Source organism: Cnephaeus nilssonii (assembly GCF_951640355.1).
Source record: "Cnephaeus nilssonii genome assembly, chromosome: 5".
Lineage (NCBI taxonomy): Eukaryota > Metazoa > Chordata > Mammalia > Chiroptera > Vespertilionidae > Cnephaeus > Cnephaeus nilssonii.
Window position 1 is genome coordinate 100,955,462 of NC_137076.1, and position 18,468 is coordinate 100,973,929.

Here is an 18,468-nt window from a genome sequence, read left to right on the forward strand (position 1 = left end):
CTCAAATGAGCCCCGACTGAAATAGGAATGCCGCCTAAATCATGAGAGATTCACCGTGAGTCCCAAGGACTCAGTGTGGTGAAGGCCTTGGGTCAGACCACCTGGCCCAGGTCCTGGCCGCACAACACAGGCAGGTCACTGGACTGCTGGAAGCCTTGGTTTCCTCGTGTGGAACAGAACCACTAGAGCCCGCCTCACAGGGCTGTTATGAGGATTAAATGAGATGAACATATAAGTATCAAACGTGTGATAGAGATAATAAATATTGACCACATCAGCTCAATTTCTCTTAAAAATCGAGGAAAACTTGCCCTGGCTGGGTGGTTTAGTCAGTTGGAGCACCATCCTGTGTACCAAAAGGATACAGGTTCAACTCCTGGTCAGGTCACATACCCAGGGTTGGGGGTTCAATCCCCAATCAGGAAGCATGTGAGGAGCAACCGATCAATGTTTCTGTCTCACATCAATGTATGTCTCTCTCTCCCCCTCCCTCCCTCCGCTTCTCTCTCTCTCTCTCTCTCTCTCTCTGTCTCTCTCTCTCTCTCTCTCTCTCTCTCTCTCCATTCCCTCTCTCTAAAGTCAATAAAAATATATCCTCGGGTGAGGTTAAAAAGAAATCAAGGAAAGCTCAAAACACAAAGCTTAAAAAAACACTCAAAAATAAATCAGGAAAAAGACAGATATAAGAAAAAAATCATAACTTTGTTCCCAAGTAGGTAAATATCAAAATGCTTTAATTAAATACTTGTCATTTTGGGCTTATTTTAGCCCTGCTTTTTGATTAGCTATCAAAGGAAAAGCTAAAATTTTATACAAATTTTCTTCTTATATGTGCATACAAACCCTACATGGGCCATTAGTTTGAGAAGATTTCATGAAGTTTTCTAGAGCAAACCCTTAAGCATTTTAACAATCAAATAAGCTACAGATATTTTCATGACATTTATTTTGTCATTAGGTTTTAATATTCTCATTAATGATAATAAGTGGTCCTGGGTAGGAACTTGCTGAATCAGAGCAGGTTGTAGACGCATTCCACAGAGGAATAAACTGAGGTTCAGACTACTGAGTCCCCTCAAGGTCTCAGGATGTGAAAATGGTAGAAACAGCATGGGCTTCTGGGCTTTGCCCTTTGCCTTTCTGCAGCACCTTTTTGTCCCAACAGCATCTGGTTGCAGATCTCAGGGGTCACTGGAGACGCCTGGATAAGGTGGTTTCATGAGGAAAGATCTGGTCGATCCACGATTAAATCCCAGCTTGTCTTTCCCACATCCTCCCTAGAAAAGTCACTTGCCTCCTGGGCCTCAGTTTTGTTTGTGGGAAGGTAGTGAGCAAGTCCCTCAAGGGCAGATGATGTGACATCATGTATGGAACACACCAGGGATGGAGCTGGCCGTCCCTAAATGAGAGCTGATGGTGGGGCATGCCTTGTACAGCTAGCTGTTTCCCTATTGACTGCATTTGAAGAACTGCTCTACCGGCCTCAGGATTTCTCTGAGGGCCTCCCTGATTCTTGAAAGATCTATGTTAGCGAATCTGAAATTCTTCCTCAGAATGACACAAAATCAGATGGGATTGAAATTCATCCTCATTCCCTCTGCTCAGGAAAGATTGGTCCCATCAGGGTAGCCAAATGCTCCAAAGCAGGGATTGGCACACCAGAGCCCACAGGCTGAGCCTGGCCCACAGCCTGTTTTTACAAATAAAGTTTTATTGGAGCACAGCCATGTTCATCTGTTTATATATTGTCTGTGGCAGCTAAAACGACAGAGTAGTTGCAACAGTGACAGTTTGGCTCACAAAGCCCAAATATTTACTATATGTCCCATTCCAGAAAATCTATGCCAACCCCTGCCCTAAAGTAATGACACAAACTTCGTATGACCAAAGTCCACAGAGAAGTCGCCCACAGTCAGGGGAGATTTCCGGCATCAGGTTTAGTACCCAAGAGGGGAAATGCAAAAGGATGAAAACCAGCTCAAAAAGGAAGATGCTGGCAACAACGTCGAACTAGTTTTGAGATGTTGAGATTGGGAAAAAAATAGATCTTTATCTTAAGAACAGGGGAAATGATATCCCTTTTGTCACCTTGTGTTTGAACTCATACATAACAGCGCAAATCACACGCTGCAGCTGGCTTAGTTGGAGTCCACAAGCACTTGGTTAATAACAAAAAAACAACTACCACACAGGGTACCAGCCCCTGGATTAGGCCCTTTGTGGGGACTGTCTCCATCAGCCCATGGCCCCGCCATTGAGAGGTGCTGCCAATATTCTACCTTCTAGATGAAAGCCAAGACCCCGAGAAGTTCAACAGCTTGCCCGAGGTCTCACACAATTGGTAAGAGGTGGAGTCAGGATTCAAACTCTCCAGAGCCTGTGCTCTTAACCACTGGATTGCTTTTGAATTCCAGCCAAAGAAATCCCTTTCCCCCAGCACAGAAAGTTTTCTGGGGTTCAGATTACCTAATAACATCTTCTGCCCCCCAACTCCTTTATCCACATAGACCCAGGCATTGCCGTAGTGGGATGCCCTTCCCCCACACCATTGCCCTCACCCGCCTGCCCGTCAGAGCCGGGAATAGCAATTCTCCCCAGAGGAATTCTCTCATCAGGACTGCAGCTCAAAGAGAGAGGAAGGCAAAGGTAATCGGCCTAATAGTTGGGCAGACACCTCAATACAGCAATGATAGTGATTGGCCCGCAATACGGGGCAAAGAACAGTGTTTTATTTGGTTCAGAGGGTCTCCCACATGTATCTATTATGAGAACGTTCTCCATCAAGAGCAGCCAGGAGCGCTGAGTCTGGTGATAGGAACAGAAGGGAAAATGTTAGACGGTGTCAACCAGCGGTCACTCTAAATAGACCTTTGACTTGGGGAAGTCTTGGGATGCATTTTGGAGAGAAGCGGCCTACTATCGGAAGAGACTGTCATCTCTGGGGCAACAGAGACCCACTCTTGACGCCCAGTGCGGGTTTAGGGGAGGCTGCGGCCGCGTGTGAAATCCCACTGCCCTGGCTTCCTCCCATTGCCTGCCATTGTCTCCTCCGAAAACCTTCACCAAGTGGACAAAAAGGAAAGCTGATAATGTTCGCTGTCATACTTAATTTGGGGGTGGAAAAGGGCCTGAAGAGGGTGGGCTCCCTTTATATTTCAGCCTTAATGTTTTTCCCTCAAATAACTGGAGAAGTGCTTGAGATAGACGACCTTGGGAAAATTAAATGAAAACTACTCTTTATTACAGCTTTTGCTTATTTTGGATTCTTCTACCCTCCTATGTGCCCACACGCACACACACGTGCATGCACACGCCCATTTTGACTGCTGTTTACCAAGGACCCACTGCGCACCAAGCACGGAGGATACCCGAGTGAGCACTTCCGATCTGGTCTCTTTCTCAGGGAGCTTGATGAGAAAAGACAGGGACAGGAAGAGGCAATTATAAGAGTTTAGGAAACACTGGGGCAGGCACAGAACCCAGACTGAGGGAAGCAAGGAAGGAAGGCGCTCAGGAGCTAAATGTTTGCTAAACTGGGACTGAAGGATGCATGCCTCAGTTAAAGGGCAAGGCAGGCCTTGCAGCCCAGCAAGAGGCTGTGCAAAGACCTCAGGCCTTGTGCACGCGACTGTCGTGGCAATGAGCTCCCTGGACCGCCACTGCTTTACCTCTGAAGTTATTTGGTTTCAGAAAAGGGACCTTTGGCTTCAGCGATGTCAGTTTCCACCAAAGCATCCCAGGCCCCGATACGCCATGAGAACCAATCCCTGCCTCGCTGCAGGAGTGACTTCTTAAAACACAAGCTGGATGGTGCCCTTCCCACATTGAAAACTTCGCATCTGTTCCCATCGGACCCAGAATAAAATCCAGCAGAGCCATGTGGACTACAACAGCTGAGAAGGGACACGCTGTAGAAAGCCCTACCGCGTGGTTTGGTTTTCCAGGGCAGAGTGGGAATTTCCGTTTAAAGGAGAAACCTCCTTTGCCGTTCCAGGCGACTCCAGCAGGAACAATTAGACTTGAGTCTTTCGTGCAGCATCACCAGATCCATGTCCCCAGCTCCCCACGGGCTGCGTCATGTCAGCATTTGGGCACAGTGGCCTGTATGTTTTGTTTCATCACCTTAGTAATTTGGAACCTGGAAGTCTATTTATTTTAATTTAAAGTAAAATGAGGTCATAATAATCTTAAAAGAATATGTATGTTTCTGTACAGCTCCCAATCAACGTGAAAATGTTCCAAGTGACCCCTTTGAAGGTATTACTTGAGAGTACAGATAGAAAGATAAACCATGAAATCGGACGGCCGTGTAGGTCAGAACAAACATGAACTAATTGATTTTCATGAAAAATAAGATCCACAAAAGTTAGGCATAAAAGGGCTATTGTGTAACCCAAAACTTACCACTTAATGAACCCCAAGATCATGCCTAAATTGATCAATCTCACATATGTAGGTTTTTCCCTTGGTGAAATCCCTTACAGCAGGGAATATTTTTACTCTGCAAACCTGAGGTGAGGAGCAACTGCTGTCCTGTGGACAATCACCCTCCATACCTGAGGTGATGCCCACTGTCAGTCCAACTCTCAGATTGGCTGGATGACATAGGCTGGGGAGGGAGGGCTCAGAGTGTTTAAAACTTAATATTCAAACATGGGAAATTTCAGATTTTATATTCAGACTATAGGCCCGATGCACAACATTTGTGCACTTGGGGGAGAGGGGCCCTTAGCCTGGCCTGCGCCCTCTCACAGTGTGGGACCCCTTGGAGGATGTCTGCCTGCCGGCTTAGGCCCGCTCCCCACAGTCGGACATCCCTCAAGGGGTCCTTAGTGCTGCCACGGAGGCAAAAGAGGCTCCAGCCATTATTGCTGCGCTTGCCAGCCGTGAACCTGGCTTCTGGCTGAATGGCGCGCCTCCCCCTGTGGGAGTGCACTGACGACCAAGGAGAAGCTCCTGTGTTGAGCATTTGCCCCCTGGTGGTCAGTGCGCATCCTAGCGACGAGTCATCCTGCCGTTGGATCAATTTGCATATTAGCCTTTTATTATATAGGATAAGTAGTTTATTCTGAAAAAGCCAAAGCAGCAGCAAAATTAGCCCCGCATTCCTGCCTGGGTCAATCAGATGGACAGCGGTGGTTACGTCCATGCGCGTTGTCCAAGTTGCCCTAGTCCCCACCCACCCCTATTCTCTTCCTTCACTCACTTATGCTCCTCTCTACCGGTCCCCTGAAGTCGCTGTCACTGGCCTTTAAAACAGTAGGCGGCTGCTTATTAAATTGCTTCACCAGCAAGTGGAGAAAAAGATAACTGCTAAATTTCTCTCTCTCTCAGATTCAGTGCAGGACTGTCCACGTAACTGCCACGGGAACGGCGAATGCGTGTCCGGGCTGTGTCACTGCTTCCCAGGATTCCTAGGAGCAGACTGTGCCAAAGGTACTTACTTCTGCTTCCCTGCCGTGGTTGGAAAACAGAACACAGGCTTCTCGGAGGGGAGGGGAGGAGAGAAGAGGCACCCAAGTGGCCTCCCCACCGAATCCCACTGGGACGTCTTGTAAGCCCATGCGTGCTAGAAGCCCTAGCCCCTTGGCAAAGAGTAGGGCTTGATTTATGACAATTGGCCCATATACCTATAGGAGCAGGGCGGTTATCCTTGGCACCAAGGTGTGCTGAGAAGAAAGATTTGCTGAAAATGAGATGCTTGGATTTCCTGTAAAAGCAGAAGTGAATTACCATCACTCCTTTCTTATAATCATTAGCTTCTATGTAATGGAAGATTAAGCATCTCAGGGTTAGTAAATTTCATTCATTCTGGCCAGCTATGCTCTTAATCTAGGAAGTGCTATTTATCTTGGTGGAATCGGTTTTAAATTGTATTATTAATTCATCTACGCTGCTTTGCACAGGATTCTGGGGCCCTGGGATTCTTGGGGGAAAGGTAATAAAAGAAAGAAAATGACTCTCACAGGAACAGGGGGTTTAGGGGCTGCATACCTGCTTGCAAGAGACCTTGAGCGTGACCTTCAAGTGACGCAATCAGACACAAGGGTAGCGGAGAGCAGAGCTTCTCATGCTTTTTAGACACGGCGCACCCACGTGTGCATATGCTAGATAAACCAAAACATTGAAAGAAAGCTTTCACAAAGCAACACTTGCCTTTACTCTGTTTCTTTTCTATTCTAACCTACTTCATTTTTTTATTTGACTTTTTAAACTTTTGTTTATTTTTGTTTGTTCTCATCTTTATTGTTGATAGTATTACATAGTACCCTTTTCCTCCCTACCCTACTTTATTTTTAAGAAAAATACTGGTTAAGCCGGGCTGGTGTGGCTCAGTGGTTGAGCATCGACCTATAAACCAGAGGTCACAGTTTGATTCCTGGTTAGGGCACATGCCCAGGTTGCAGGCTTAATCCCCAGTAGAGGGTGTGCAGGAGGCAGCCGGTCAATGATTCTCTCTCATCATGGATGTTTCTATCTCTCCCTCTCCCTTCCTCTCTGAAATCAATAAAAATATTTTTTCTAAACACTGGTTAAAATTATATTGATTCCCCACCCACCAACAGGTCATCTCCCAGTCTGAAAAGCATAGTGGGGAGGGTCTGCGCCCTTGCTCTGCCATTAGGTATCTCCGTGACCTTGAGCAAGTGATCAGACATCTCTGCATCTTGACTTCCTCCTCTGGAAAAGTGGGCAGTCCCTTCCCAAGTTCGTGGTGAGCACGGTGTCACGCACCCCAAGCCCTTAGTGGAATGCACTGTGAGCCCTCAGAGGAGTTACTGCTTAACACCTTTTAATTCGTGCACATTATATTTACTTGCATAACCTTCTCGTGATTTGTATGTGCTCTTCATTTAAAGACCATCCTTCCTTGGGGTTCTGAGAGCGAAGCAATTATCAATATAGCTGCTCTGGAAGTGCCACGCCTTTGCCCATGCTCGCCGCAGTTGCAGGGGGAAATCCTGTTTCACGTGCTCATGATATTTCGAGGACTTGCTGAACGCTGACGGATAAGTGAATGGGGCTTTTTTGGACCTAAGGTTCTGTATTTGGTTGCATGTGTTGTAAGGCTCCCTCCTAAATGGCACCCATTAATGCGGAAGATTTGGTTAACTTGTCAGATACAAAAAGAAAAGCGAGCAGGAAGACACCAGACGGTTCTCTCGGCTGCTTTCCCCTTCGCACTCTCTGCTCGTTGGCGTGGGGACACATCCCCACGCAGACCGTGGGGGCCCGGACCTCGGGTTCCGAGGGGCCCTGTTGGAGGAAGATGGTCAGAGCGCCGCGTCCCCGCGCTGAGTGCTTTTCCTGGCGAAGGCTTTACAGGAGAGAAAACCTCAGTATCATTTGAATGGCTCTTCTTGCATAATCTAATTTTCCTGGGAGTGAAGGCACCGATGGGGGGAAGGACAGAGCGGTCCTTTTACGTGTGCCTGCAGACGGGCTGAGCACTCGGCTGCACGGGCTGTGAGCTGTAAATGTATATTAACACCGACACACATCGATGCATTATTAATCCCCAAAACCATGTGTGTTCCGGCGGCACATCCAGCCACTGGCCTTTCAGGCCTAAGTACCCCGGCCATTTAAGAACCCTCCGCTCTAAATCCATTTGCCGACGAGCGGCCACTCTGCATTATGGATCTGTAATGGGGTGTGCATTTAGCTGCTTAAAAGGGCTCTCGGTGTGTTTTGCATTCACCACCTGTGCTGGGGCGGGGCGCCCCTCCGCGTGTGCATTAGCCGCGGTGTATAATTGATCCTTGGGCAACAAATATTGAGTGGCTGTTAAGAGTAGTTACTCCTGCATCCTCAGGAGCTGTTCCTGAAATCAGCCTTTGAACTCGGACATTTTAATTTCACTGTTGAGGCATACGGTTGACAAGAGTGAAGCGTTTAAAGAATAAAATTGCTTTCTCCTTGTTTCCCCCTTTATCCTTGGCTGAACGGTGTCAGGAGGAAGCTTCTCTCTTTGCCCCAGAGATGTTCCTTCCGTGGTATTTCTGAAATGGACCCAGTTTCAGCTCCTTCATTAACAGCACTTTCTTCTTTACTCTAAGCCCTTCTTTCCCAAGCTGCACTCTTTCATGGACCACCTTATTGTTTTTTGCCAAATTCATGGGCCATCAGTATTATGATTTATTTAACACTAGAGGCCCGGTGCACGAAATTCGTGCATGGGTAGGATCCCTCGGCCTGGCTGGCAATCAGGGCCTTCTGGCTGCCGGCTGGGGCCTTCCTTCATTCCGCGCCACCCCCTAGTGGTAAGCACATGTCATAGCGAGCGATAGAGCTCCCCGTTTTCCATTCAAACTCCCATGGGTACACTTTGTATATTAGCCTTTTATATAGAGAGATATTTCTTAAAGTCAACTCAGCATGTTGACATGGGAAATTTTATCGTAAGAGAAACAATGGTCAGCCCGGCCAGTGTAGTTCAGTGGTTGAGCGTCAGGAGGTCACAGTTCAATTCCAGGTTAGGGCACATGCTCAGATGGTGGTTTCGATCCACAGTAGGGGGTCTATAGGAGGCAGCCAATTGGTGTTCCTCTCTCATTGATGTTTTTCTCTCTCTTCCTCCCTTTTCCTCTCTCTCAAATCAATAAAAACATATTTTTTAAAAAAAAAAAAGGAACAGTGTCCAAATCAAAAAAATTTTTAAAGAACGCTGGAATCAATGCAATCAGTAGGAAATGTTAATCCCACCTGTAACCCTAACAGGAGAGTAATATTTTCTTCTTTTTTTAAAAATATATTTTATTGATTTTTTTACAGAGAGGAAGAGAGAGGGATAGAGAGTTAGAAATATCAATGAGAGAGAAACATCGATCAGCTGCCTCTTGCACACCCCCTGCTGGGGATGTGCCCGCAACCAAGGTACATGCCCTTGACCGGAATCGAACCTGGGACCCTTGAGTCCGCAGGCCAACGCTCTATCCACTGAGCCAAACCGGTTTCGGCGAGAGTAATATTTTCACTATCAGCAGCATTCAATCCAAGTCGGCTTCTCACACTGATATCCCATCGAGGATGCCAAGGTGGACCTGAGCACTGGGAAGCCATCCTTGCTCCTCCAACCTCTCATCTCCTGAGTCCTGGCTCCTGAAAAGTAACAACATCCAATAACTGCCCCGTAAAAGCGGACACCCCGCTTCTAATGGGTGAGTGGAATGATCAGTGCCACACTTACTTGGCTATGTTAAGCCTCTACTTCAGATTATTTCTAAACTAGAGGCCCAATGCACGAAATTCGTGCAAGAGTAGGCCTTCCTTCCCCCAGCTGCTGTACCGGCTTCCCTCTGGCACCCAGGACCAGGGCTTCCCTCCAGCTGCCGGCAGGCACCCAGGACCCAGGCTTCCCTCACAGCCCTGGCTTCATCCAGAAGGATGTCCAGTCTAATTCGCATATTATGCTTTTATTATTATAGATAACAATCGTTGTTAAGTACTAAATATGTTCCAGGCATTGTGCAGAGTACTTAATACATACTTTTTCATCTTTATATCAACATCAAGTAAATCCTATTTTAACCAACTTTCCCAATGTTTATAGCATATATATATATTCTTTTGTTTCTTATTGATTTCAGAGAGGAAGGGACAGGGAGAGAGAAATAGAAACATCAGTGATGAAAGAGAATCATTGATCAGCTGCCTCCTGCATGCCCCACACTAGGGATTAAGCCTGCAACCCAGGCATGTGCCCTGACCAGGAATCAAATCATGACATCCTGGTTCATATGTCGACAATCAAGCACTGAACCATGTCGGCTGGGCCCAATGTTTACAGCTTTTTATATTGAAATCATTTTAGCCTTGCGGACAAATTGCAAAAATAGTATATAGAGTTTCCATGTAGGGTTCCCCCCTGATGTCAACATTTTAAATTATCGTAGTTCTATTATTGAGACCAGGAAATTAACATTGATGCAATGCTATTGACTAATTTTCAGACTTTTTTTCCCCAGTTTTGCTCTTTTATCCCAGCCCAGATCCCACACTGCCTTTTCTGGTCATGACTCCTGAGTCCCCTCCACTCTGTGAGGGCTCCTCAGGCTTTTCCTGTCTTCCGTGCCTCCCGTGACCTTGACTGTTTTGAAGGGCGCTGTCAGGTGTTGTGCAGCACGTCCCTCAGTGTGGTCTACCTGATGGCTTCTTGTGACTTGATGGAGGTTATGCATTTTTAGTGAGATGTCGCGCCCTCTTCAGTGAAACCTATCAAAGATGCACTTCTGATTTTTAATGAGAAAAAATCTAAAATGTGGTTGTGTGTGAGTGTGAGTATGTATGTGTGTGTACCTTCCCTGTGCCCACCCCCCTCTCCCCTTGCACATAAAGCAGAGATGCTGGAGGCCCTACCCCCTTGGTCCTCCATGGTTATTGGTGGCTGTCACAGGCTGCCATTCACAAACACCGTTTGAGCCTCAGAAGCTCCTGAGTGTTAACAGGAAGTAACCTGGAGCAGACAGGGTGAGGTAATGGTGCTACCAAGTGCAGGGAGGAAGGGCAGCTGGTCTCGGGTCTCCCGCGACCCAGGACGGTGATGCCATCTCCTGGCGGTGGCCCACGATCATCCCCCTTCTTTCTGGATAAAAGGCCTTAGGAGGGCCAAGCCCAAGGTCCTCCCTCCTCACAAAATCGCCTTCACCTTTGTTCCTTCGCTGACAGCTGTGCCAGGGGGCCCCGAGTTCTGCCAGCTTCTGCTGCAGGCAACCAGCAGACTCAGGCCCTCCTGCCAGGGGGAGAATTTGCCACGTTAGCAAGTGAGATCCCCGTCACATCTGAGCAACGGGATATGTGTCCTAGTGACAGAACTGCGGATTTACTCTCCTGACCTCGTGCTGCGCCTCCCGTGCCCTCGGATGCGCTGTGCGGGCGGCAGCTCCCTGTCTTCTTATGAACCTGCCAGTCTGCATCGGGCGCCTGCAGACATCCTTGCAGTGAACGAGGAGTCAGCAGGCGTTTGCAAAGCCTTTCCTCCACAGCCCCCTCCAAGCTGGGGGTCCTGAGCGGCTCAGAAGTCAGAATGGACCCTCCCCTCCCACTGAAAGAATACATGAGGGTCCCAACCCATTATTCCAAGTCATGGAGGGACTGAACTTACTCATGCATCCGACAGATGCTTAACATGTGCCTGCTATGAGCCAGGCCCTGCGCCGAGTGCCAGGGATACCATCGTGAGCAGGAGGGCCATGGCCCTGCCCCCGAGAGCTCCCCGCTGGTGCAGGCACAGGATAAGCAAGTGGGAAGTCCAAGTTCAACCCAGAATGCTGTGATGTGGGCTTTGAGAGCTGTGGACATTATAAAGGAGAAGATGAGGGAGTTTACGGAGCGATGAAGTATGGATCTACGAAAATAGCCAGTGAGCATCAGGGAACGCGCAGAGTCCCGTAGAGAAAGCGTGTAAAGGAACTCCACGGAACAGTGTCTTTCCGGGTAGAATTTCATTGCTGGTGCAGTGCAGTCAGCAGTCTGTTCAGATTCAGAGCTGAAGGAAAACGGCCTTTCTTTCCTGGTAACTTGTGCCACTTTCCATCAGGGGCCTCTCCTGTCCTCCTATAATTGTGCTTATTATCCCAGTTATTGTTTCGTCTACAGTGTCTGGTTATTGCTATTCCCCTGGCATGGCTTTCTCATTACTTGAATGCTATTTGTGGTGGGCTCCATGCTCTTTAATTATGATTCCTTTTATTTTACTTTTATTAGAAGGTCTTTCATTGGCTTACGCTGCTTCCTTGGGTGGTTGGAAAAGCCGCCTGGCATTTCCCAAGAGATCCAGGGCCTCCGATGACTGTGCTTTGACACTGGGTCCTCAGATGGTGTATTTGGTTCTGAACTTGAGGCCCCAACCGGCAGCAGACACTCGGCACACCAGAGCCGTGCACGTTGGGTCCTGCGTATTGAGTAGCTATTAGAAATGACAACTCCTGCTGCTGAGCAGCTGTCAGGGGAGGCCCGGAAATGGCACAACCATGGGAACCTAACGTCTCCTCTCGTTCTCCCTCTAGGCTGGTTTTGGCTCCTGCCTAGCTTCTGTGGAGCCTTGAAAACAGAGACCAGGGATCTTTCCATTTTTCTCCTTTTAACCTGCCTATGTACCCACTACTCAGTCTTTCTTAGGGCTCCAACTCTCAACTCCAGTTATAATCACCATCATCATTGCTGACCTTTACTGAGTTCCTACTGCGTGCCAGCCACTGTACGAAGCAACTGCATAGTTATCTCATTTAATCATCAATAGCCCTATTTTATGAATGGCTATTATCCCCTCTCATAGATGAGAACAGTGAAACACAGAGAGGTTCAGTAACTTGCTCAAGCTCCCTCAGCTGGCCCTGGCCGCTTTGGCTCCGTGGATAGAGCCTCAGCCCGTGGACGGAAGGGTCCCAGATTCGATTCTGATCAAGGGCACATACCTTGGTTGCAGGCTCCCACCCTGTTCAGGGCAACCAATCGATGTGTCTCTCTCACATCAATGTTTCTGTCTCTCTGCCTCTCCCCCTCTCTTCCACTCTTCCTAAAAATCCATGGAAAAAATATCCTCGGGTAAGGATTAACAACAACAAAAATCCCTCAGCTACTAAGTGATCTTGTTAAAATTCAAACCAGGCCTCTGGCCAGGACCCCTGATGCCAGCCCAGCCCTGAGGTTAACCTCGGAGGATGTGAGACAGAAGGAAGATGTGCTTTGCACGCAGTATTTGTGTGGTCACACACTGGGATTTAGGTCGGAGCCCAAGACAAGGTTTTCAGGAGTGGAAACTAGGGTTTACTAGGTAGCAAGTGCAGAGCCAGCATTTGAAAGAAGGTCTGCCTACCTTCAGAGCCTGCTGCTCTGAACTCATCTGGCCCCCCACCCTCCTCAGCCAGGCATGTCCCATCACCTCCCACATCCCGTCATCTGCCAGCTCCTGTTTCATGGACCTCCGACATGCTCTGCCATTTATGCTCTGTCTTCACAGCCACTGCCCTGTCCACTTGGCCCCAGATGGCATTCCTCCACCTCCAGCATCCTCCTAGGCTCTCAAGACCTGTCACTTCTCAAGCAACTTCAGATGGAGACCTGCCACCACCCCCACGTCACAGGGCCCTTTATCTGCTGCCCCCATGCGAGTCCAGGCCTGCAACCTCTAAAACCTGGCTGCTCATGGCGTGGCTCATGCTTCTCCCATTGCCAAACAGAAATCACTTCCCACGCTTAAATCAGGCAGCCCTCCCCCAAGTTAAATTGCTTCTGGGGGTAGAAACTTTTTTTCCTTTTTAAACTGCTAGGTATGTCACAGAGCAGCCTTAGAAAGCAGTGACTCCCCAGCACACACATCCTCGACCTGATGCACACAGAGTTGGGTGCCTTAGAAAAACCTTCGTATGGGAAGTAAAGGGGTCCTTAGAGAGGAGGCCAGCTGGATGGGTGATGGGAAAGAGGGTGCTCCACCCTGTCGTGTCTCTTTAAATGGGATGAGTGAGCAATTTCCCCCTAATAACAACACTGATAGCAAAATCTTGTCTATAGACTCTTACCTATAGATTTCTTACTGTGTGCCAGGCACAGTGTGTAGTACTATACAGACATTACTTCATTTCAGAAAAACACTGTGGGGTGGGTGTCCCAGGATGCTCATCCCATTTGAAAGCTTAAAAAATCAAGGCTGAGCGTAAAGTGTCTGTCGTCACACAGCTGGGGGAAAGCGAACGGGGCCCTGGCAGGGTGGCTCAGCTGGTTGGAGCATCTTCCCGAACACCAAAAGGTTGTGGGTAGATCCCCATCGATGTTTCCCTCTTACATAGATGCTTCTCTCTCTCTTCCTTTCTCTCTAAAATCAATAAACTTATCCTCAGGTGAGGAGTAAAAAAAAAAAACAACAAAATTCGGGCAGCCTGACAGCAGTGAATAAACAGACCCTCCATGTGTTCCGGAAACTTCCACTCGTGTGGACACCAATAATTTGCAAACTCATCTGGATGCTTGAATCGCAATGAGAATGAAAAGCTACTTCATCCTGGACTGGAGCTGCAGAAAAAGCTTACTGTATACTCTGAAGAATTTAAATATTCATTATGTAATTAATGCGGTTCAGTCACATACACACACACACACACACACACACACACGGAAAAACACCTTAAGACTTTTTTAAAAACCGCTTAAGCACTTATCGATTGAGAACTTTTATAACTCTCGAAATGGAGGCATCCCCATATCTCTACAGGTATTTTTAAATGAATTGAATTAATCATAGGCTTAAAAGTCTCTTGCGATCTTCGTTAACTTCCCTGGGTTTAATTAAAACATCTGTGCACTTTTAATTTATCGATTCATCCAACTCATATGTCATGTTTTTAACACACCCCAGCATGCTCTGCATCATTTTTAACCCGATTTCCACTTAACTAAAGCAATTAAATTCACCCCGGATTAATTAAAGCGTCTATACTTTCACGCTTAAGTCAGCATGTGCTTCTTTCCCCACGTGGCCCCTGACTGTCATACATCTGACACACCTGATGAGGTTTTTGTCCTTCTAGAAATTCTTCCCTGAATCACTTTCCCGCTTGTTAATGTGCCATTTGACTCGACGGGAGCGAGGAAGCCGGCGCACCTGCGCGCTGCCCCCGTCTGTCAGAGGCGCCCTTTGCTTTCCTCCCGTCACGGGGTCCTGCTGGGTCTCGCCCCCGCTGAGACCCGCTAGAGGTGGGGGAGACGCTCGAGTGTCTGAGTGTCCGAGTGGGGGGCCATTCGGGTCGGAGGTGCCCGTCGTGATCAGAATGGCTGGTGATCTTTGCATTTGTATTTGCATCATCATTCCTTAGTTCTGCTTCCCAACTTCTTCCCTCTTCCTACACAAGAAGTCTTTTACTGCTGTGCCCATTTAATAGGAGGGAAAACCGAGGCACTGAGGTCAACAGGCTTCTCTCTGCATTGAGCCAGGGAGCTATCCAGATGGTGGCAAACGGTGCCCCCACCAGCTGTGCTTCGCAGAGCAATTCCCTCGGCCGTGACAGCACTGGGCTTATCCATCTTTCCACTGATTCCTTTTTTTCCCCAATACGATAAGCCAAGGATTCTCTCTCATTATTATGTTTATCTATACTTAATTCCTAATGAAACTGCGTGTCTTTTCATACTTTTATTGGCTGGTTATGTTTATGTTTCTATGTCCTCTACCCAGGTTTTCATTCCTCTGCCTTTTTATTGGTCAGAAAACAGTCTTGTATATTTCAGATATCAAACTTTATTCTGTAAAATGCGTTAAAATGTATTTCTTTCCCGGTGTCGTTCATCTCTTAATTTTGGTTCTACGTCATACAGAAGATCTAAAATGCATGTAATCCGCTCTGATCTTTCTTCTCTTCCTTCTTAGTTTCTAGAATGTATGTCTTCCTTACATATCCCCCTTCCCAAGAAAATAAAATTAGCTTTAATATTTTTTCTAATCGTTATGTAGGGTTTTTTCTAGTTTCTTCTTTAACGTATATGGAATTAATTTTGAGTGTAGCATACAGCAGAGGTCAACTTGATTGTCTACCAAATGGGTTGCCAATAGCAGGAGCCTGGCAAGAAGGGAGACTCGCTTTACTAACACTGTCTTGCTCAGCGCCCAGCGAGGTCCAGTCTGGAACGACAGCAGGACACCAGTTTTGGCTTCAACGACACTGAACTCCATTGGCATCACCTCCGTGACCCAAACATTACATCCTCAATTGCTTCAGGGGAATCAAGGCATCTTCATTTCTCCTCATTTTTCCCTCCCACCTAACCCAGCTACTAACACCTTTTAGGTTATTCATTAATATTATTCACTAACTGGCATGCAAGACAACCAATTGTTAGTGCTATTTTGACAATTTACCTGGTGTACTAGGTTCAAATATTTTCAAGTCTCTTTTCCAAATGCGTTTTCAATCAGATTTCAAGCCATTTTTAAAAGAGACATTATTTGAAATTCCCTCTGCCTATATGATTAAGCCTCTTCGACCATTGCTACTTTCCTTCAGATATTCTCTCTGCTGCAACCCCAAGGAGATAGGACTTGCCTTACTTAAAACAGCAGACATGAGTGGCTTGTCCTGTTACTTCCCACCAAGTAAATAACACTGATAACTCATCTCATCCCTTACAGGGAACTTGGGTAGAAGGAAAGTAATCTCTAGCTTGATCATTAAAATGAGCTTTCCACCATTTAGGTGGATCTAAATCGTGCCATTTTTTTTGTCATCGGCCTGTTAGCTTGTCAGTCGTTAGTGACAACGGTAATTTATTTGTCTTCTACTGGAGCCTTAGAGCTTCCATTTACCAGATTTAGTGAAACAGGAATAGTCACTTTGTACAAACATTTTAATTAATTTTAAGTAGAAGCTCGAATGCACAATGTTCTGCTCCTGAAAGCCTTTACGAAGAGGAGAGAGGGATGGGGGGCATAAAACACTCTGCACGTGATTCTGGAACCACCTACTGCCACAGCCAGGGAGGACTGGGGGAGGAACCGATGAGAGCTCTCTGATGCTCTTCTATGGTGGTGGGTGTGGAGGTGTGTATGTGTGTGTGTGCGCGCGCGCGCGCGCGTGCACGCACATTTGAGAACTACAAAATTTTTCATATTATTAACCCTTGAATTCTGTTTGGAAATACAGGTTGAAATTCATGAGAGAACATCCGTTCATGACAGCTACTGTTTTGAGTCCTTGAGCACACAATCTCTCTTAACACTTCATCAACTCTGAGAGTTGATATTTTGAAGGGGACAGTGGGTCTCAGAGAAGTGCAGTAATCTTGCCAAAATCCCACAGTAAGAGATGGGCTAGGTCTTATACCCAGTTCTTCCTAGCACCCAAACCCTTGCTCTTGCCACTTCTATTCCCTATTATTGTTGGGCAAGGTGTAAAGTCAGAATTGTCTGTCCTCTAACCTGATATTTAAAAAATCATATGGATTTCATGATAGTAAAAGTATGAGAAGAGTTATTAATACAGGAGGTCTCCATTTCGCATCCAGCCTCTGAAAAGAGGTCTAGGCTGAGCCTTCTATACTGGAATGCTCTGGGTTGAGTTATGTCTGGGCATGAATGTTACCCAAGGAAAGGTCCTTGCAGGTCAACTGAGCGACCACTGGGGGGCACTCATCTGGCATTTGCACTCTGCCCTGATGGCAATGGATTACTAGGGAGCTTCACTCCTCTTTAACTGGCCTTCTGCTTTTTAACGTGACATCAGCCCAGCCACCGAGTGCCCCACTTTCCAGAGAACATCACAGTGTTTTGCATTTTTTACCACACTCCCGGTGAGCATGCTGCAAACATATTGAAGGAAGGCTGCGTTTAGACTGGGGAGAACTCTCTGACCTGCCTATTCTCCTTTTTTTTTCCCCCTGAGTAATTTAAATAGGTCACCTTTTAAATTTGATTTCCTAGGCACCTGATTTTAAATAAAACCCATTCTTACCTTCTAGACAATCCTAGTTTTTTTCACCGCTTAGAGTGTATGCAGAGGAGAAACCATTTCAATATGAATAAAGAAAATGATCCTAACTGTCTTTTATCAAGGAATAAAGACAATAATTATTTGCTCCTTATTTTCGATCCTCTCCCACCTCTCGGTGGAATATACCCTTGGTCATATGTCAGCTGTTCAGATGTTTTTGTTTTAGGTCAGTTCCTCAGAAAAAGGGAAGGGGGTCGCTGCAGACATTGGCCTGTCCACATCTTTCATTTATGGCTATGCGGTGCTTGCCCACAACCTTCCCACGTGGGAATCCCTGATTAGCAGAACATAGGAGAAAGATTTCCTTAATCAAACCAACATTGATGAGAGCTGCACCAGGAGGAAATCAGCCAGGATAAACCAGGTCCTGTCTTCCAGCAGTTTACAATGTCTCTGAGAAATCAGACACTCACAGAGGAAAGCTAATTACTATAAAACCTAAACAGGAACATGACAGTAAGAGGGGGTTGATGGGGCGGGCAGGCGGGCCGTTGACTAGGGAGTGATCTGATTAGATGTACAATTACTTCGTGGGGCGCGGAGACCATTCAGCACGTGTTGAATTCTTGGACCCTTTGCATTGCAAATCCCAGGGAAACCCGGATGTAGTATGACATCTCTGTTGGTCATTTCTGAAGGTCTCTGAATGCCAGGTCCATAGCCCAGAGCCGTGTCCCCATTTTAGGCTCACAGAGAAGCCAGGTTGGAAATTTAGATTCTTTATAAACTGATCGGAGGTGAGACGTTCAAAGCCTGAAGGCGACCGCTGCAATCCCACTCTCCATCTCTAAAAAAGCAGAATTAGAACAACTGAGGGCAGATGGGTGAAAACTGTTGGCAATCTCCTACCAGACAGTCCCTGCTGGCTTTCAGCCTTCTTCCCACCAACAGATGCCAGAGGGTCCCGGCTGAGACAGGAACTGCTCACGACATCACGGCTCCAGCCTGCCCTCCCCTTCCTGGTTTCTGTAATAGGCCAGGCACACTCATC

The 18,468-nt window shown here is 47.0% G+C and overlaps 1 protein-coding gene across 6 annotated transcripts in view; it reads left to right on the plus strand.

The window, feature by feature from the left end:
- TENM2 (teneurin transmembrane protein 2) overlaps nt 1–18,468 on the plus strand; it is a gene marked incomplete at both ends in the record, with an annotated part of 890,113 nt that overhangs the window by 733,014 nt on the left and 138,631 nt on the right. For all 6 annotated transcript variants that reach the window (XM_079771922.1, XM_079771923.1, XM_079771924.1 and 3 more), the window contains one exon: nt 5,335–5,436. In XM_079771922.1, the coding sequence (XP_079628048.1) occupies nt 5,335–5,436 (102 nt within the window). The remainder of the gene's footprint in view (nt 1–5,334; nt 5,437–18,468) is intronic.